General features: G+C 43.0%; 2 protein-coding genes across 2 annotated transcripts in view; both read right to left on the minus strand.

Moving 5' to 3' along the window:
* Positions 1-16,377, minus strand: part of PCSK2 (proprotein convertase subtilisin/kexin type 2) — a 102,001-nt gene that overhangs the window by 73,742 nt on the left and 11,882 nt on the right. The window contains exon 2 of the mRNA XM_048060992.2: positions 9,055-9,159. Coding sequence (XP_047916949.2) covers positions 9,055-9,159 — 105 coding nt within the window. The remainder of the gene's footprint in view (positions 1-9,054; positions 9,160-16,377) is intronic.
* Positions 9,051-16,377, minus strand: part of OTOR (otoraplin) — a 132,406-nt gene continuing 125,079 nt past the window's right edge. Inside the window, exon 9 of the mRNA XM_066993411.1 lies at positions 9,051-9,159. The gene's annotated coding sequence lies outside the window, so the exon portion shown is untranslated. The remainder of the gene's footprint in view (positions 9,160-16,377) is intronic.

Below are 16,377 nucleotides of genomic sequence, written 5' to 3' on the forward strand. Positions count from 1 at the left end.
TTTTTCTTCCATTCTTAATCTGCTGTGGCAAAGTCTAAAATACATGGGCATCATATGCTATCAATAGTACAATATTTTGACTAATTCTAGATTATTCCCAATGTATATGTCAACTCATTTATTTCCAGTCTTTTAAAAGGATTTAACTCTCATGCAGTTTTCCAGTCTCCAGTATCCCAAATTTTGTGTTTGGATTAGGGATTTTCCAGAAGAAAATAGACTACGAAATGCCTTGTATTGTTCCTGGGGAAGTTATAGTATACGATTAATTTGTTTACAACAAGAAAGTACAGCTGTACAGTACACAGGCTCTCAAAACTTAAAGCAAAGTTAACCCTGAAGACGGGCTCTCGCATGGCAGTCTGGGTTGTATCACAGCTTGAGCATTGGTGACTTGGGAAGGGAGAGCACGCATTGCACCCTACCTTTTTTGTCATCACCAAGCACGAGCGCTCTCAGACTGCAGCTGAACTCCTCCGAGGCACTCCCGGCTGTCCTGAACTGAGCCTTGCTGAGAGCAAGGAGAGGCATCAGCGTCAGCATGTGGGGCCAGTGCACGCCAACACAACTGCAGCCTGGACAAGGCCGAGCAGCAGCTGCCTGTCTGCACCTCACCAGCACAAGCGGCGTATGTTCTCACCACTGCTTGCATTACAACATTAAACAGACCCCATCAAAGAGTGAAAGCTGCAAGCTGCACAGGCAAATAACAAAGGCAATGCCCGTTCTAATGCTCAGACTGTTCTTGAGACAGGAAACCAGAGGGAGACAGAAAAAGCAGAGCGAGACTGGAGCACGAGGGTGCTGTCAAGAGAACAAAGATCAGAAACGTAACTAATGCCAACTCAGCAATTTGCAGGCAGCAGAGGGGAGGCTGAAGGTGGTCAGCTGTCTCAACAGCTTTCTAAAAATTACTGAACTTCCCACGTGGCTACAAATATTTCTGAGGGATAGAGCCCACTTTATCACCTTACTCCATGTTATCCTGAGCATCACTTTCAGCATTACAAAAATGATACAACATGGGACTGGAAGCAATGCCAAGAGCTCATCCGAACCCTCCCAGGCCTGGGGCAGAACCAGCCTGAGCCCGTTCCGACGGCTGTCTGACCTTCACTTCAAACCCCTGCTCACGTGGACTCCACGGCCCCCATGCACAAGGACTGCACTGTGGCAGTACTTTTATTTTTGGAAAATTCCACGGGAGTCTGCAAAGCATCGTCTCCACTTACCAGTCTATTATCTTGCTGTACTTTTTTTTCTTTCTTTCCTAATAGCAATAGTTTTAGCTTACCCTGCAATTTTAGTTATACAGTATTTCCATAAAAACCACATGCATGTTTGAGCTCAGTGTCATTTTGATAGTCTGTTATTTTAATATGTGGAGCTAATGGTCCTTTTTCATACAATATAGCTATACAAGATTTCCAACTTTCTTTAATGCTGATGTTGCTGGATTGATTTTTGCTGTTCCCCTCCCATCCCCATAAATGCTTTTCTAGTTGCAAAGTAATAGGGCAATTCAGCGTAGCTTTTACATGGGGCTGGATATAACTGCATTCGCTCCACTAGCAAATTGTTTGAAATATTCTATTTTCTATACTCAGCAGTGTTGTGATGGTTTACATTAGAACTGCATTGCACATCACGGAAACAATATATAGCCTACATACACAAGCCAGCAACATTGCACTTAACATCAGGAATTCAAACTTGGAAACCCGAAATTCTTCACTATATGCTCAACAGACTTCCTCAGAGGTGAAGACAACTCCTGCATCAACCTAAGTGACAGCTTAAGTGTCTGAGTGACTCTAGGCCTCAGTACTTTTATAGATTTCTTTTTACTCTTCTTATAGAAACTGGCTCTTATGAGGTATCTCCTGATATCTCAATTAAAGAGCAACTATGTGCCTTAAAGCTGGAGCCACTGTTGGTCAACTCTGTGAAACAGCTGCACAGGACTTTCTGTGGGCTGTTCATTTTCATCCAGCTCTTTCTGGGCACGTACAGAGTTTATAAGAGGCCGGGGACAGCTAGAAATAGGACCCCCTCAGGTTCAGTTTTCAAAAAGCAATCATAGGGAATTTAGCAATCACTACTTGCAGTGACAAGAGCCATGCACTGACAACAGTCATGAACCAAATTTACTACTTCACTGAATTTTCACTTTTCTTGGAATGGCAAAGATCATATGACACGTCCAGCAGATTTCCTACTGTTACTTAGCTTTGTCCTACTGGCTGTGATTGACCACTATCTGCAATTTGTCTAAATATCATAAAAGCAAAATGTTTTATGTAAGTGGTAAATTCTCTCAGTAACAAGACATACACCACACCACTTACCAGATTATCTAATATATATGGATGACTAGAGCTCATTCAATAATTTTTTCCCTCCTCTTATAATGCTTGCCTTCTAGCTTCATTATGAATTAGAAGTACAAAATCTTGGAAAAGGACCCTGACCTGTATGGGAAAGCAAAACAAATACAGTTCAAGAACCCGTCAAGCTGAGAAAGTTGTTAATAAAAGAATCAGGCCTCCCCCTGAACCGCAACAGACTCGCAGAAGCCCTTCCTCACATGCACTGGATAACGTGCAACACAACTTACTACAGGAACAGATAAAACAGTGATCCATTCATGGAAGACACTGTCTGTTTTCTGCCCAGCATGCTTCGTGTTGGCAAAGATGTCTTCAGCTCTTGTTTGGTGATCAAGCTGACAATGCAGTTTTAATGAATAGCGTGTAAGTTGGAGGGTGGCTGGTTTTGTTTCAACATTGGAAAGAAGATATTTCCTCTAATGAGTTTTCCTTGGTCGTTCAATATTTATTACAGGTACTTAAACAGAGCTTTTATTACTTAATGTTCCATTTCCTTCAAAAAGAATAACACCAATGCTTGTGTAATACTGCCCAACAGTCTCATAAAATTGACAGCAGTTCCAAACTTTTCTTAGGCGTGATCCTACCAGCAGCATGTCAGCCTAGTCAGACCATGTATTAGGGCAAAACTCCAAAGAGCCTTCGCTGGGAAGTCTGTCACCTCTACCATCTGCAGCACCAATTTACATAAAAGAGTTTTTTATCCTGCTATTCTCTCTATCCCTCTGTCCTCACACACACATCCACACCTCCCTGTGTGGCAGAGAACTGGCCGAGGGACCTGACACTTTCCCCCCAGATTTGAGATGGGGCAGTAAGTCTTGGGCATTATGCTCACTTTATATGATGCTGCTCCACACAGAAGCTGAAAGCTTTCCACAGATCTGGGGTCACTGCTGTGGTGAACTGCATGGAAATTAATCCCTCTGCCTGCAAAAGGGGTCATTAGCAGTGCACAGGCCAAGTGCTGCCCCTTTCCTATGGGATGGATTTGGGTACTGCTGCACCTTTGCTTTTGGGAGGGAGCCAGCTCTCTTCTCAGAGACAGGAAGCATCTCAGGATACCTTCCAAGCTTTGTTCAGGAGCTTATCAGGGAAAGACAATACTGGTCACTGGACAAGAAGTTGGGAAGGCAAAATGGGGGACATGGAACAGGACAAGAAGCCAAATTCTGCCATTTTAATAAATATAATTAGAATGTTATTGCTATGTTTCGGGGACAGAATTGCCTGTCATTGGTACCAGAAGGATGGTTACATCTCCATCAGCAGTTACAGAGATCTGACCAAATCTGCAAGGAAAGCTACAGGGCAATGGCTCCTGCTGCTCGCAGCCCCGGGTCACTTTGCTCTACGCTCACTGGAGAACTGAGGAAAACTGGCTTCTGATCTCATCAGGAACATCTTGACTTCTGCAGAAGGCAGGATCTGTGCTGGCATCAAGTGGAATGGGATAAAAGTCTCCCTCTTTAGCTGATGTCAAGCCTCTCACTACTGCTGCCAGAAAGGCTACTGAAAGTTGGCTTATGCTGCAGTGCCACTGCTGAGGGCGGCTGCCTGCAAAGCAGCGGTGGCTCTAACCAAGCTGCCAGCTCTCCTTCCCCCCGTTGGAGGTGACCGCGGATGAAACACGCAGGCTATGGCAGCACAGGGCACTTCTGCCTTCGTGCAGCAGGCAAGTGGTGGGGCAGCGAGGGAGCTGGGGGCCACGTGTCCCAGCACAACAAAAAACAGAGAGCCAAAGAGGAGAAAGGAAGATAAGACTACTGAGAGAGCCGACAAAGACTAATGAGGCTGGTGAAGACAAAACCCAGGGCAGCACAATCAGTGCACCCGAGGCAATGGCCCAACCAAAAGCCAGTCACATTACGGGGGCACAGCAGGGAGCTGAGGTGAGGAAGGATATGGAAGGTTGTGATGTATTTAATTAAAAGCTTGGATCTTCTGCATTTATAGGTCCCTTTGCTTCCCTTGTCTCATGACAGCAGCAGTTTGGGAGTACTGGTAACCCTGGGCATCCAGAAGCTGCGCACCTGTACCGGCACGTGCATCAGCTGAGCCTCCCAACCTAACCCCTTTCAGAAAACACAACAATTGCCATTCCCGGGATGTTTATTTCCAGAGAAGTCATCATCTAAGTGCCAAACTCACTCACTCTCAGTGGAAGATTTTCATTGCACCTTCCCCCTCTCCACACATATATATTTATTCCCCTAGCACCAACACAGATGCACTTGCATATAGATATCAGTAATGGGACTCAGCTCTGCTCTGTATATTAAAGCTGCTTTCTTGAGTGGGATTAATCTTGGCAGCTGTCTGACAGGGGAGACTGTGTGGGAGGAGAATGGTTTTATCTAAAACTTGAAAGAAAGCAAAAATAATCTTTGAGAGAACAAACTGTGTTTCAACTCTTGCTCCTTCAGTGGAAGACTATTTACTAACAGAAGATACCCAACAACAGCAAATATACAAAAGTATGGCTCTAAAAGGTAACGTAAGGACTGTGTATTTTTTCTTTCCTTTTATTTATGTGGCCACTTTTCAAAATATGTATTAATAATATAGCTTAGTCTTCCTATAGAGACCCAGAATCTGAAGCAGTTTTGAAAATGAAAATGAAGGAAATCCCGTGGCTTTCTTTCAGCTATGGTGCAGCAATCCCAACCTGCTTTTGCTGTACTTTCAAAAACAGGAAACCTGACGAACAAGACAGTATGAAATATCTCCGTATTTCTGATGTATTTCTCCAGAGCAATCACATTGCTGAAAGGTCCCAGTGCTCTACATAATGATAAAAAAGTTTGCTCTTACAGAAGCTGTATTTCCCCTTGCCCCCAGGGAAGTTTCACGTGGAAAATGTCACCTAGCTATAGCTGCGCTGTTCCCTGTGCTCAGGAGGCAGCGTACTTTCACGTCAGTGTGGCTGCTCTCTTTTCAGTCCCTCAGTCTACCCCTGGGCTTCTCCAAGTCCTCCTCAGCTCAAAAGCGAGCTCCATGCCCAATCACTCAACTGTTTTTCTGACTCTGGGCTCTTGTTCCAGCCTGTCCCACTTATTCTCTCCTCACCTTCATGCCAATGTCTGGTCCCATGCTGCTCTGGCTCCTCACTGGCTTTATGTCACTCCTGACCCTTGTCCCTTGCTGCCACCCTGTTATTTCCTCCTCCCACAGGCCAGAGCAAGGACTGCCTCCTTGCTTGCAGCTCCAGGGTAAAGAACAGCAGCTACTGAAGTGAAGCATCCCAATCAAACCAAGCCTGATGGCTGACCTTTTGGTCTGAGAAATTTCAACAAATAAAGGCAGATGAAAATGCAATTTCTCATCAAGAGTGCTGGGTATCTTTCTGCTATGTCTTATCTCATTCAAAGTTTCAGCTTTCATGTGTAAACATGTTAAAGAGGATTTTTTTCTTTCCCAAAACCTATTCAGCCCCAAAGATATGTAAGGAAAAATAACAAAATACAAGTGCACCTGCAAAATATGGAAATTTGCAACTGATGCAGAAGAGTTGTTTCTGAACAAACCTCTGCTGGCAGGTTCTCTGTACCTCACAGAATGCTATTTCAGTAACAGAACAGCCTCCCTTTGAGATAGTTCAACGCACTCTGGCATTTGCCATCTTGAAAGTGAGGGTCTCTGGAAGGACTCTGCTGGCAGCAAAAGCCACAGAGCTTCATGCACCTGCACCTCTACCTCAAACAGCTCAATAGCACAACGCAAATGACACTTTCATGCATGCCCTCACCTGCTGCCGCGCTGCTTCAGGCTTCAGCAACACTAATGTATCAAATAATGTCAAATTAATCGTATCTGAGGCTGTTCCTCAGAATGAATATTCAATTTTACTGGATCTCTAGGAAGGCATCTTAATAACGCTACACGCCCGCTCTCTTGAGAGCGATGACTTGCCATGCAACTGCTCCTCATGTTTTGCAGATCTCCAAATTATTTTGGTAAAAGCATGCAGCAAGTGTTATGCAAAAAAAAAAAAAAAAAAAGCTTTTTGAAGCATTTCAAAAGACATACAGAGCATGAAAATGATGCAGTAACCTGTTTGCATAGAGCTCTGCCATCTATCTCCCCAGACTCTTGAAAAACTGACATAGTTCCTCAAGGGACTTCCTTGATTAAAGAACATTAATTAATTGAGCGAACATCTGTGCTGTTTTTCAACTAATAATTAAGATTAACTAGGAATTGTAATCCCTGTAAAAGTGAAAAGTATACAGAATAACTGTAGCCCTCTTTCTCACAGAATTTGGGTAGGGATAAGCAACTGCAGCATGTGCTGTAGCGGTTCCTGAGAGGTTTGTAAGGCCCTGGGGTGCAAGCAGTCAGTTTGCTTCCTCGCTAGCATTTTATTTTTGGCTTCATGTGTTAACATATTAACCATGACAGTGCTGACATCTGTTGCTAAGTAAAATTGAGTATAAATGGTGTAGAAAGCTGCCATTAAACTCAGAAATTATTTTTGGAGTTTGAAATTAAGTACTGTCAACACAACTGATGTTTTCACTTATACACAAAAATGACAGGAATTTTAATGATTTCTCCAAACTCCATATACAAAAGTAAGAAGGAAAATAAAAGTAATTTTTTTAATTGCTCTCAAACTATATTACAAAAAGTGACCGACCTGTATGATATCATAAGAGCTCAAGGACTATCTAAGTGGGCAGAGTAAGTAGTAGGGCTAGGTGAGAAAGTGTCATATCACTTGTGGAAAGGAAATGTTGTTTCCATCCCACTCAGGGCTTCCATCTCCCACCGCAACTCACGTGGTCAGGATACACCCAGGAGCACCCTTTTCCTCACACAGTAGATATTCCTAGTTAGTTAGACTCAGGGCTTTATTACTGAACCCAAGGAGAGCCAGGGCATTGGTATGCAGCACCAGAAAGAAGTGGAGATTAACAGCAAAAATGAGATTTTATTGCACATGACAGAAACAACTCAGAGCCTAGAGACCACAAATATCAGATGATTGCAAAAGACAACACTTCTGAAAGAGAAGACAGACTCATTTAAGCTGTTCTTAATAGCTTTTTGCTACTACAGGCACTAAGTCTAGAGGTAGTCAATGGAATTGCCAGTCTGGAATTGGGATGGGACCGCTCAGCCATCTAATACTGAGGCTGCAATGGGAATTGGTGGGTTCATACAACTAGCATATAAATGTTTGTTAATTTTTCAGAAGTTTACGGAAATATTTGTTTCTGGTACGGACACACTCTGGACAACAACTGTACTCAGCCAGTAGCTTGCAATGCACTCCCTCAGCTGTATGCCTTTTCTGACATGGCTTTTAACAAGATTGGTACAAGGTAACGAAACACCTGTCTCACAGTACATTTGCATAGAATTCACTAATTGTACATGGTTTCTGAAAGGTTTACTTTCTGATCCCTGCTTGCTAAACAAAATGAAGGAAGCCTGAGAATTTCTGTTCTCGGCAGGCTGAACGGGTCTCTTACTCATACCCCTCTGACTCCAACTGCTACCAGCTTTAGAAAAGGGCGCGAGGAAGAAATACAGCACTTAAAGACCAGCAGCAGTCCCAAGGAAGCCGCCTGCTCTCAGCACCTCAGGATTAAGTAAGTGATGGGGACAAGCAGCATTGGAAGCTCTGTGGTTCACTCGCACAGCTCCCAGCCACAGGAGCAACTGGCCACGTGCATCTCCACTGGACCTGAGCCCAGAACCACTTGAAATTTCTGCACAAGTAGGAAAATTAAGTTGGGAATTCAACTAAACTTGCTTCCTGTGGTGTCACAACAATTACAATCCTATTTAACTTCTTTTTTTTCCTCTTTTCTTCCTACTTATTTTTTTTTCATTTTCACATGTTCCAATAACATATAATGTCTGGCAATAAAATTCTGTCTGGATAAAATTATTCCCCCCCTATTTTTGTTGCTCACAGTGCAGAGAGTTTAAAGCCTACTGAAGGATTAAAAAATAATCTATTTGCTGTCATGATATCATTCCTCAAGCTTATCTACTTTATTTGGGCAGTAAATACACTTTTTGTGCTACCTGGCCCCACTCCAGCCCAGTATTATAAAAATAAAAAAGAATTTGCTACTACTAGCCCTTGTCCTGAGGGGTTTACGCTTCTGCAAATTGAACATACAACTTGCAGAATGAGAGCAGGAATCTCTAAAGAAGTACTTAAGTTTGACAGCATACAACCTCAGAGCATCCAGGGTGTGCACTTTCCCTAAGAAAAAATCCCCGCGTGACCACAGAGGAAATGTCGCAGTTCACACCATAAAGTATTCTAGGCTGGATAACCCAGGGACCAGCAGGAAGCAGGAGGCAACTGTAAAGGGGACGTACCCTTTACAGCCCCTTTCCAAAGCGCAGGTACAGAGTGCACTGAGATGCTCTGGAGGCTATGGCATCACTTAGTCTTATTGGAGAGGGGATATGTCTCTGATAACGTGGAGTATTTGTAATGTTACAATCTTACAATCAGACAATAGCTGAGCATGTTTGGAGGTGTGTGCATATGGCAGTCACCAAGCTTAAATAAAGCACGTAAAAAGCACGTAGGCATAACAACAGATTTGATTTTCATCTTGAGCTCAAAAAATAGGCTGTGTCACATGGGAAAAAAAAAAAGTGAAAATAATGGTGAAAAAATGGAAAAAACACTTACCCTGGAGTCCTTTTCCAGGTGAAGCTTGTGTTGAAGACTGCGTCTTCTCCTGGCCTTGGCAATGCCATTGTGATAGAAGAAGTAACCAGTATCTAGAAAAGGGAGCTGAGGAAAAGAGAGAAAAAACATCATTAGGTAATGATGTTACCTAACAAGAATGACACGGAACATTTTTACCTGTGAAGTGACTCGGAAGTCTGTAAAACAAGACTTGGGAAGTTACACCAAAAGGCCCAAGGCACTCTTGAGAATGTCACTTCCAAGTTACTTTTGAAATGGATGCCCATCAGCAGTAAGGGTCTTTGCTACAGGTTGAGGATGCGTAACTTTACTTGCACACGCTTGGTACTACTTTCACTTGAAGTTTAAGGGCAGCAGTGCCAATATTTCTGAAGGGCTTCCCAAATCGCATCAGGATAATTTCCTACTTCCTGAAAAGGCCAGAGTAAAAGAACAAAATGAACTTCAAATGATTTGAAACTATCACAAGCCATCCTTCAGCAATAAGGCGTTACACAAGTGCTTTCCTCAGCCATTATAATGCCCTGAGCTGATGCCATAAGCAGTAACGCAGAAAGCAGAGTGATTTCTACTCTCTGGTATTTGGAATTTCTTCTGGACAATTTAAAAATGGAATACAGAAAGAACACCAAGAAAACAGACAGACACCTGCACAGTGTCAGGGTGGGAACAGTCTTTCACAGCTTTAAGAGAGAAACTTTTTATTTAAGACATTTAGGCAACAACCAAACACCTCCTGAGGGCCTTCCAGCCCACCTAAGGCAGGTGCCAGGGAAGAAAGATACTCTTCCTTTATTAAAAGCACCTCTCTCTGCACAATTGGCAGAGAGCAATCAGGAGCCTAGCAAACACTTCACTTTGAGAAGGCGAACAGACGTTTCCTTAAAAGAGTAACATACCACTTCCAGAAGTCTATTAGAAAGCTCCATTTGCATCTCAAATTCTACAGTTTTTCCTCATTCCAATTTAACAGGGACAATCTGGCTGAATGTTTAAATCTAAACAAGTAACTGCACATTCTTAAGCTAAGCTTCTACTTGTAGAAGTTGGGGAAAAAAAAAAAGGGCTCTTGTTCAGAAGTTATATGTTAATGCTGTGAACATTTCAACTTCAAACATTAGATTACCCTGAATGTAAAGTAATTACTTAGAAGACATATTCCAGAACCACCATGACAGCCCTGTCCCTCTCTTTTTTATCGTCTATACTTCATAATAATGTAAACCTCTTACCAGGAGCTCAAATTTCTTTACTGAAAAGCTGATGCTGAAGTCTAGACAGAATATTCATTGTGAAAACCTGGGGTAAATAAGGGCAGCAGGACCTTGCTGTCATAAAAAAAAAAATCTACTCCTGTATATGGGTATATACAGTTCACAGATATAATTCTCCTGACGTGAAATTATCTCCTGTTTCATTACATTTATCTGTATGGCTGCTGCAGTTCTGCAAATATATTTTGGCATTTATGTGGAGTGGCGTGGGAATGGAAGTTTCACAGTGAATTCTGAAAGTTTTACATTTGGGCACATTCCAAAAATGACTAAGTTTTTATTTCTTCTGCAAAGCCTTCTTTTTAGGTTATTTCAGACACTCGATATCAATGAAATCAAAGCCTTTCATTTTTACTTTTCAAATTAAATTTTAAATGCAAATTTTTGAATTAAATATTAATACAAAGTAACTTAAAAAAAATCAAAGCATTCTGGTCTGATAAAAAGTCCTGCTTTTACGTGCATATAGAAGGTCAAAGAGATTTCATCAAAATCATTGTGGTCCCTTGGAGCTGATTTGCAGTGGTGTCTGGAGAGCTTTTCCGGGCAAATAACCAGAATGTTTTGTATCAGCTCCATACACATGTGAAGAACAACGCAGCCGAGTCAGAAGGAGAAATGACACTACAAAAAGCTCACAAGGGGCCACAGAAGTCTCCAACACCTCACACCCACCCTCCTAGCCACACCTATTAAGGCTCAAAGGCTACCTGGTTTTAGCTCTTTTTAAAAAAACAAAACAAAACAGGTTTGTGTTCTGTGTTTGAAAAGCCTAAACCTGGTGTCTTCACCAAACAGACAATAGGGTATTTCCATAACGCAGTTTGTCAATAGGTGTGACTTTCCAGAAAATGGCTCTTCCTCCATGTAGGATACATTACACCTCAAAAATAAGCAGGAAAAATCTTAGTAGTCAGATCGGTTATGGCTTGAAATACATCTAGCTGTGCTAACCATTACCGTGCAGCAGAAGCTGTGGTCCAATTTCCCTTCTAATTCTCTCAGTGCAATCAGGCTGCTTTCCTTCTTTGTATCTCAGTATCAACCACTCAAATCAATGCCAGTCAAATATCAATGTTTTGTTCTTCCTTTAAGGAAAACTCTTAGAACTACTGAAGATATCTGGAAATATATGACAAGTATTTGCTGTTCATTTTCAGTGCAGGGCTAGTTTCTATTACCAATTAGAATGAAGAAATCTATTTTATAGTAAACTTTTAAAGTCAACGTGTTCAATTCTGGCCATATGTGAAAGCAACTACAGTTCGTATCACAACAGAAGAGACCAGATTCATGGATAAAACTGTGGATAAGCTCGAGTCACTTAATTCAGACTCTTCTACTCTTTCCACAAATGTCCCAGTAACCTTTGGGAAACTCAGACGTCTGTTTTATGATTTGCAGTTTTCACACCTCCTCAATGGAGTTAAGGGAGGGTAGACAGGAATGGAGCTAAGGGAGGCAATATCTGACGCAGAACACGATCAAACACCACAAACTATGAATTCTTAATAGCAGAAACCAAGAGATGGGCAGGAAGAATCTAATCTCTTCAGAAAATCCTCAGAATTAATGAATGTGCATGCAGGAGAAGTCAGATGCCAGTAAAGCGCCTAAGATGTCGCCTGCTTTGATGAGGATTTTGCAACGAAACCTGTGAATAGCATAAGCAGCCACAGAAGTGCTCCATTTATGATAAGCTCCTGTTACTGGCCCTGTAACTTCTCCACAGCAGCCAAACGCCAGGACACAGGGACCTCACAGCAGGGTTCACGATCCTGCTATTAGCTTCTCTGGGAGGTCGGCACTCATTACGAGCTCTACAGAGCAAGATGGACGCTGAACAAAATGAGGGGAAATGAAAACAGAAGGGCTCACGAGCATTACCAGCTCCAAAGATTCACCACCAGCAGCTACTCTGTAATATGCTCATAGTAAAGCTGGGACTGTATTTGAGCAAAATCCCTTTCAGCAGCAGGCTGTGCACATAACATGGGAGAATAACGCACTCAGCCTTGTGGCTCAGGCTCTTTCTGTAAGACAGGAACAAAGCTTCCTGCCCTCGCAGAAAAAATAGCAATTCTGTAAGATAAATAATTACTGGAAAGCACTTGAAAATTAACGCAAGGAGGATTATTAAGAGTTAGGAGAGGGTCTACAATTGCCTTGATGTATAAATATGGCCCAATACAAAGAAGGACTCTGAAAACCTCAGGAATTATGGGCACTTTGTTACTTGCCATAATTTGTATAAAATTACTGGTGAAAAAGATAGAAGCAAGAAAATTCACAAATTCAACACAGCAAGGGGAGCAAGCTCTCATACATCAGCCCATTTCCTCCTTTTCTTTAGCTTTGAAACCGCCTTGACGAAGTACTACCTAAAGTAAAGACAAAATCCTGCTTAACCTCCTTCCTGAAAAGGATGAGGACCAGAAAATTACTTATAAAATTTCAATGCTCAACTAAATGGAAGAAAGAAAATAACTCTTTAAATGGGAGAGTCTTATCTAGAAAGACAAATGGCTAGGATGTACCATTCAGTATAGAAGGAAGCAGGGAATGCTTCGTGTTGTGTACTGTTTCAGTGTACCTGTGGCTCTGAGGAATCTCTGCTTTGAACAGATTACTGCTGCAACGGAGCTGTCCAGGTGCAATTGTTATTGAAATAAAAAGAAGTTAAACTCATGGCTCCCATTCCTGCGCTCCCCTCCTTTCATTTGGCAGTCTTTCCTGAGCAAGACAAGAGAGGAGGAAATTTACTCTGTGTTAGCCATGGGCAAAGAGACTGCAAGCAGGCAGCTTGCACGATTCTCCCCTGCCCTGCACTGCTCCTGGGCGGCTGCTCCCTGTTGCTGCCTGCCACCAGGTGACTGCTCCTGGCGGGGCTCAGGGGCTGCACCGCACCACAGCGATACGGAGGAGAGAGAAAGGCAGTCTGCTGCTGAGCCCCGGCTACTCGTCTGCTCCAAGAAGGAAAAAGCAGGCACAGGGCAGCCTCTTCCCCACGGAGGCCTGATCCAGGACAGGGCAGCAACCAGCTCTGGCGGGGCAGATGGCTCCCGTCCTGCTCTATCTGCTTGACCAAGAAGGTCCAACTGCATTTCTTGTTCAGGCTTCTCTTGCACAATACACAATAGCACCAGGCATAATTTTGTCTGTCTGAAAGACAAAGACATCAAGATCAGCTGCACAGCGATGCCAGGGTTTAAAGAAAAGGAGCCACAGAAAGCCTGAACTCAGACCACCTCTTGCTCTAAACCGGTAGCACCTGGGCCACCTTGGGCAGAGCTAACCCTGAAAAAAACTGCAAAAGCATCAGTGTAATCTGGCCAGGGCATATCTGTAGCAAACGTGTATTGAAGCACCAATAAATGCTAAAACTAGAAGCTTAAAAATACTGACCAGAGCTGCCAGCGGGATCAGTGTTTTTACCTGGCACTCGGTGAGAGGTCCAGCATTCACAGCCTGTCAGTACTTTTAAGAGGTGACAGATACAACACAAACCTAAAGAGGAACCTTGGCTCCCAGGCTTATCTTTCACACCAAATTTTACTGCCTCGCTTCAGGGCTCTATTTTGCAAGTCTCACAAGCAAATTATGGCGCATGCAGGAAGCCCAGACCAGATCAGACAGCCCCAGCCTATTTTAACAGGACTGATCTCTGCCCAGACTTCACAGGCAGCCTGTCCTGCTGCATCATGTAAGAACATCCCTCCAGTACTCCTCGAGCTTCTCATCTGGCTTCCAGTGGTTTCTCCCTGATACCACATCATCCTAAAGCAGCTTACCTGAACCTATGGCTAAGGTTCCTCTCCCAAGTTACCAGTGGAGCCAACAGTCCATAACAATTCTGAGCAAAATAATTAAAAAATGCAATGTTTAATAACAGTTACCCCAGGGTCACTGTTCTTGATCATCACCGAATTCAGTGTAACGGGATCTGTAGGCGAGTAAGATTCACAAGAAGTCCTTATTCAGGCAGGCTGTCTGAGACCTTCCTGGGGGCTCCTTGCCTGCACAAATATGGGGCTAGGCATGTGGGGACCCAAACCAATGCTAGTGCTGAAGAAATCCTTTGTCTGCTCAAAGGAGAGAAAAAAATAATAATAATAAAAGATAATAATAAAAAAATCTATCCAGCCTCAATTTAAATAATAATTAAAAAAAAGTATACTAACACAAAGCATCTCTCCTCTACTGAGCCTAAGCACAGCTCCTGACTTTAAAAGAGGCCATAAATCCGCACAGGTGAGCTCTTTCATCCCATTACTGCTCAGTAATTACACCAACGGAAAATGCAGCCTAAACCTGGCACAAGTAAATGTGTTGGGAGCCTTCGTGGGCCCCACAGGCTCCACTCCTTCAGCTGCTGTTAGAGTTGAAGTGCAACAAAGTGCCTCACAGCAGAAATTAGAAACCTTTTAGAAACCTTTTCATCCCAGTCTCACCAAATGCACTGAGGATGCTTATAAATATTCAATATGAATTTTTCAACTCTCTTTCTCTCATTTTCCCTCACCCCAATTAGCATTAGAAATCGTTTTACTTTTAAATACACAGATGGGAGCTCAATCTGAAGTCAAAGGCACTCACTCACTATAGCGACGAGGAGCATGTAAGGGTAGAGCCAGCTAGAAACACAGGCAGCCCAAGGCATGGAAATAGCACAGAACAAAGCCCGAACAAGAAAGGATTAATTCAGATGTTGGTGGAGGAGAAGTGCGACACAGCACAGAGGACTGAAGCTGTGCCAGAGCTTGCTCAACGTGCAATCCAGTCCCCTGTGTCCCCAAGGCCCCAGGCGAGGATTTCACACTTTCTCATTAGTTTGTTGTAATTACTTAGGAGCTTCAGCCGAAGGAGCTCAGGTGGAGCTAAGGATCCACACATGCTCTGAGCAGCTCGGGAAGCTGGAGCAACCAGGCCAGGCCCGAATGCTGTGACTCAGTCTGCCTGGCCCACTTCGCGTTGCACCTGCGTCTCCACCCAAGTAATAACGAAGCCTAATCATGCTTATCTTGGCAAATCGGGCACGTGGAGGTGTTAGCCACAGCTTCAACACTGCCAAAACATAAACCTCCTATTAAAACATCCCTCATGTAGAAGACGATCTCTGTGAAACCAGGTGATTAACAGAGTTCAACATTTCTCCTACAGAGTAATTCAGAAATGCCTGGCTTAGTTACTTAGAGATGTTCTCAGCTCTGTTTCGCGTGCATCCAACCACCTCTCAGGGGAAACAGCTACAGGCAGCAATAAGAAAGGATTGTGACTACTTGGTTGGAGAACATTGATCTGTTCTTCCTTTGTCCTGAAGTCAATGGAAATATTGTAATACACATGGTAACAAGGACATGTTATTGTTTTTTAGGATATTGGTTATCCTGTAAGAACATGACAACATTGCTTAAAAGTTATATTTAGTCTTTTTCAAGCCAGCAATCGTGTTTTCCAATGGTTTCTGAAGTGTTATTTCCTCTAGAAACATGATAAAGTCAGCTGTGTGGTATCCAAACGCTGCAGAATATATTCCTTTGGATTTTTTTTTTTTGGAAATCTTTTCTCTAGTCCTTTGGCATGCAGCAACCACAAGGTTAAATAGTCTTCCTGATAGCTGGACATGAATAAGTGCAGAGAAATAAGCAGAAGAAATTGAACCAGTTTGGGGCAGGAATTACGCTTACATGTCCAGAATGTCCATGGGGAATTCATCTGAGCTCCCCAGACAATTCACAGAAAAAAAAAAAAAAAAGAGGCACTTTCAGAGCATGATTCATCTGACCTATTTCAGGTGGCCACATTAACTGAGCAGAGCTGTGCCCCAGGAGCTTCTCTCTTGCTCCAGAGACCATAAGAGAAACACAGCTACACGCATTCAGGTAGGTCGCTTCTGATGTTCAAAGTCCAACTCTCATTTTCTCATTAGCTTTGTTCTCACACTAACAAAAATAGTGCTTCCAGGTGCTTGCAAGAAACTGCCCCATTGGTTTGTTTTCAACTTTGTGATACTTGGAATTTGATTTGC

The sequence above is a fragment of the Anser cygnoides genome, chromosome 3 (assembly GCF_040182565.1).
Source record: "Anser cygnoides isolate HZ-2024a breed goose chromosome 3, Taihu_goose_T2T_genome, whole genome shotgun sequence".
Taxonomy (NCBI): Eukaryota; Metazoa; Chordata; class Aves; order Anseriformes; family Anatidae; genus Anser; species Anser cygnoides.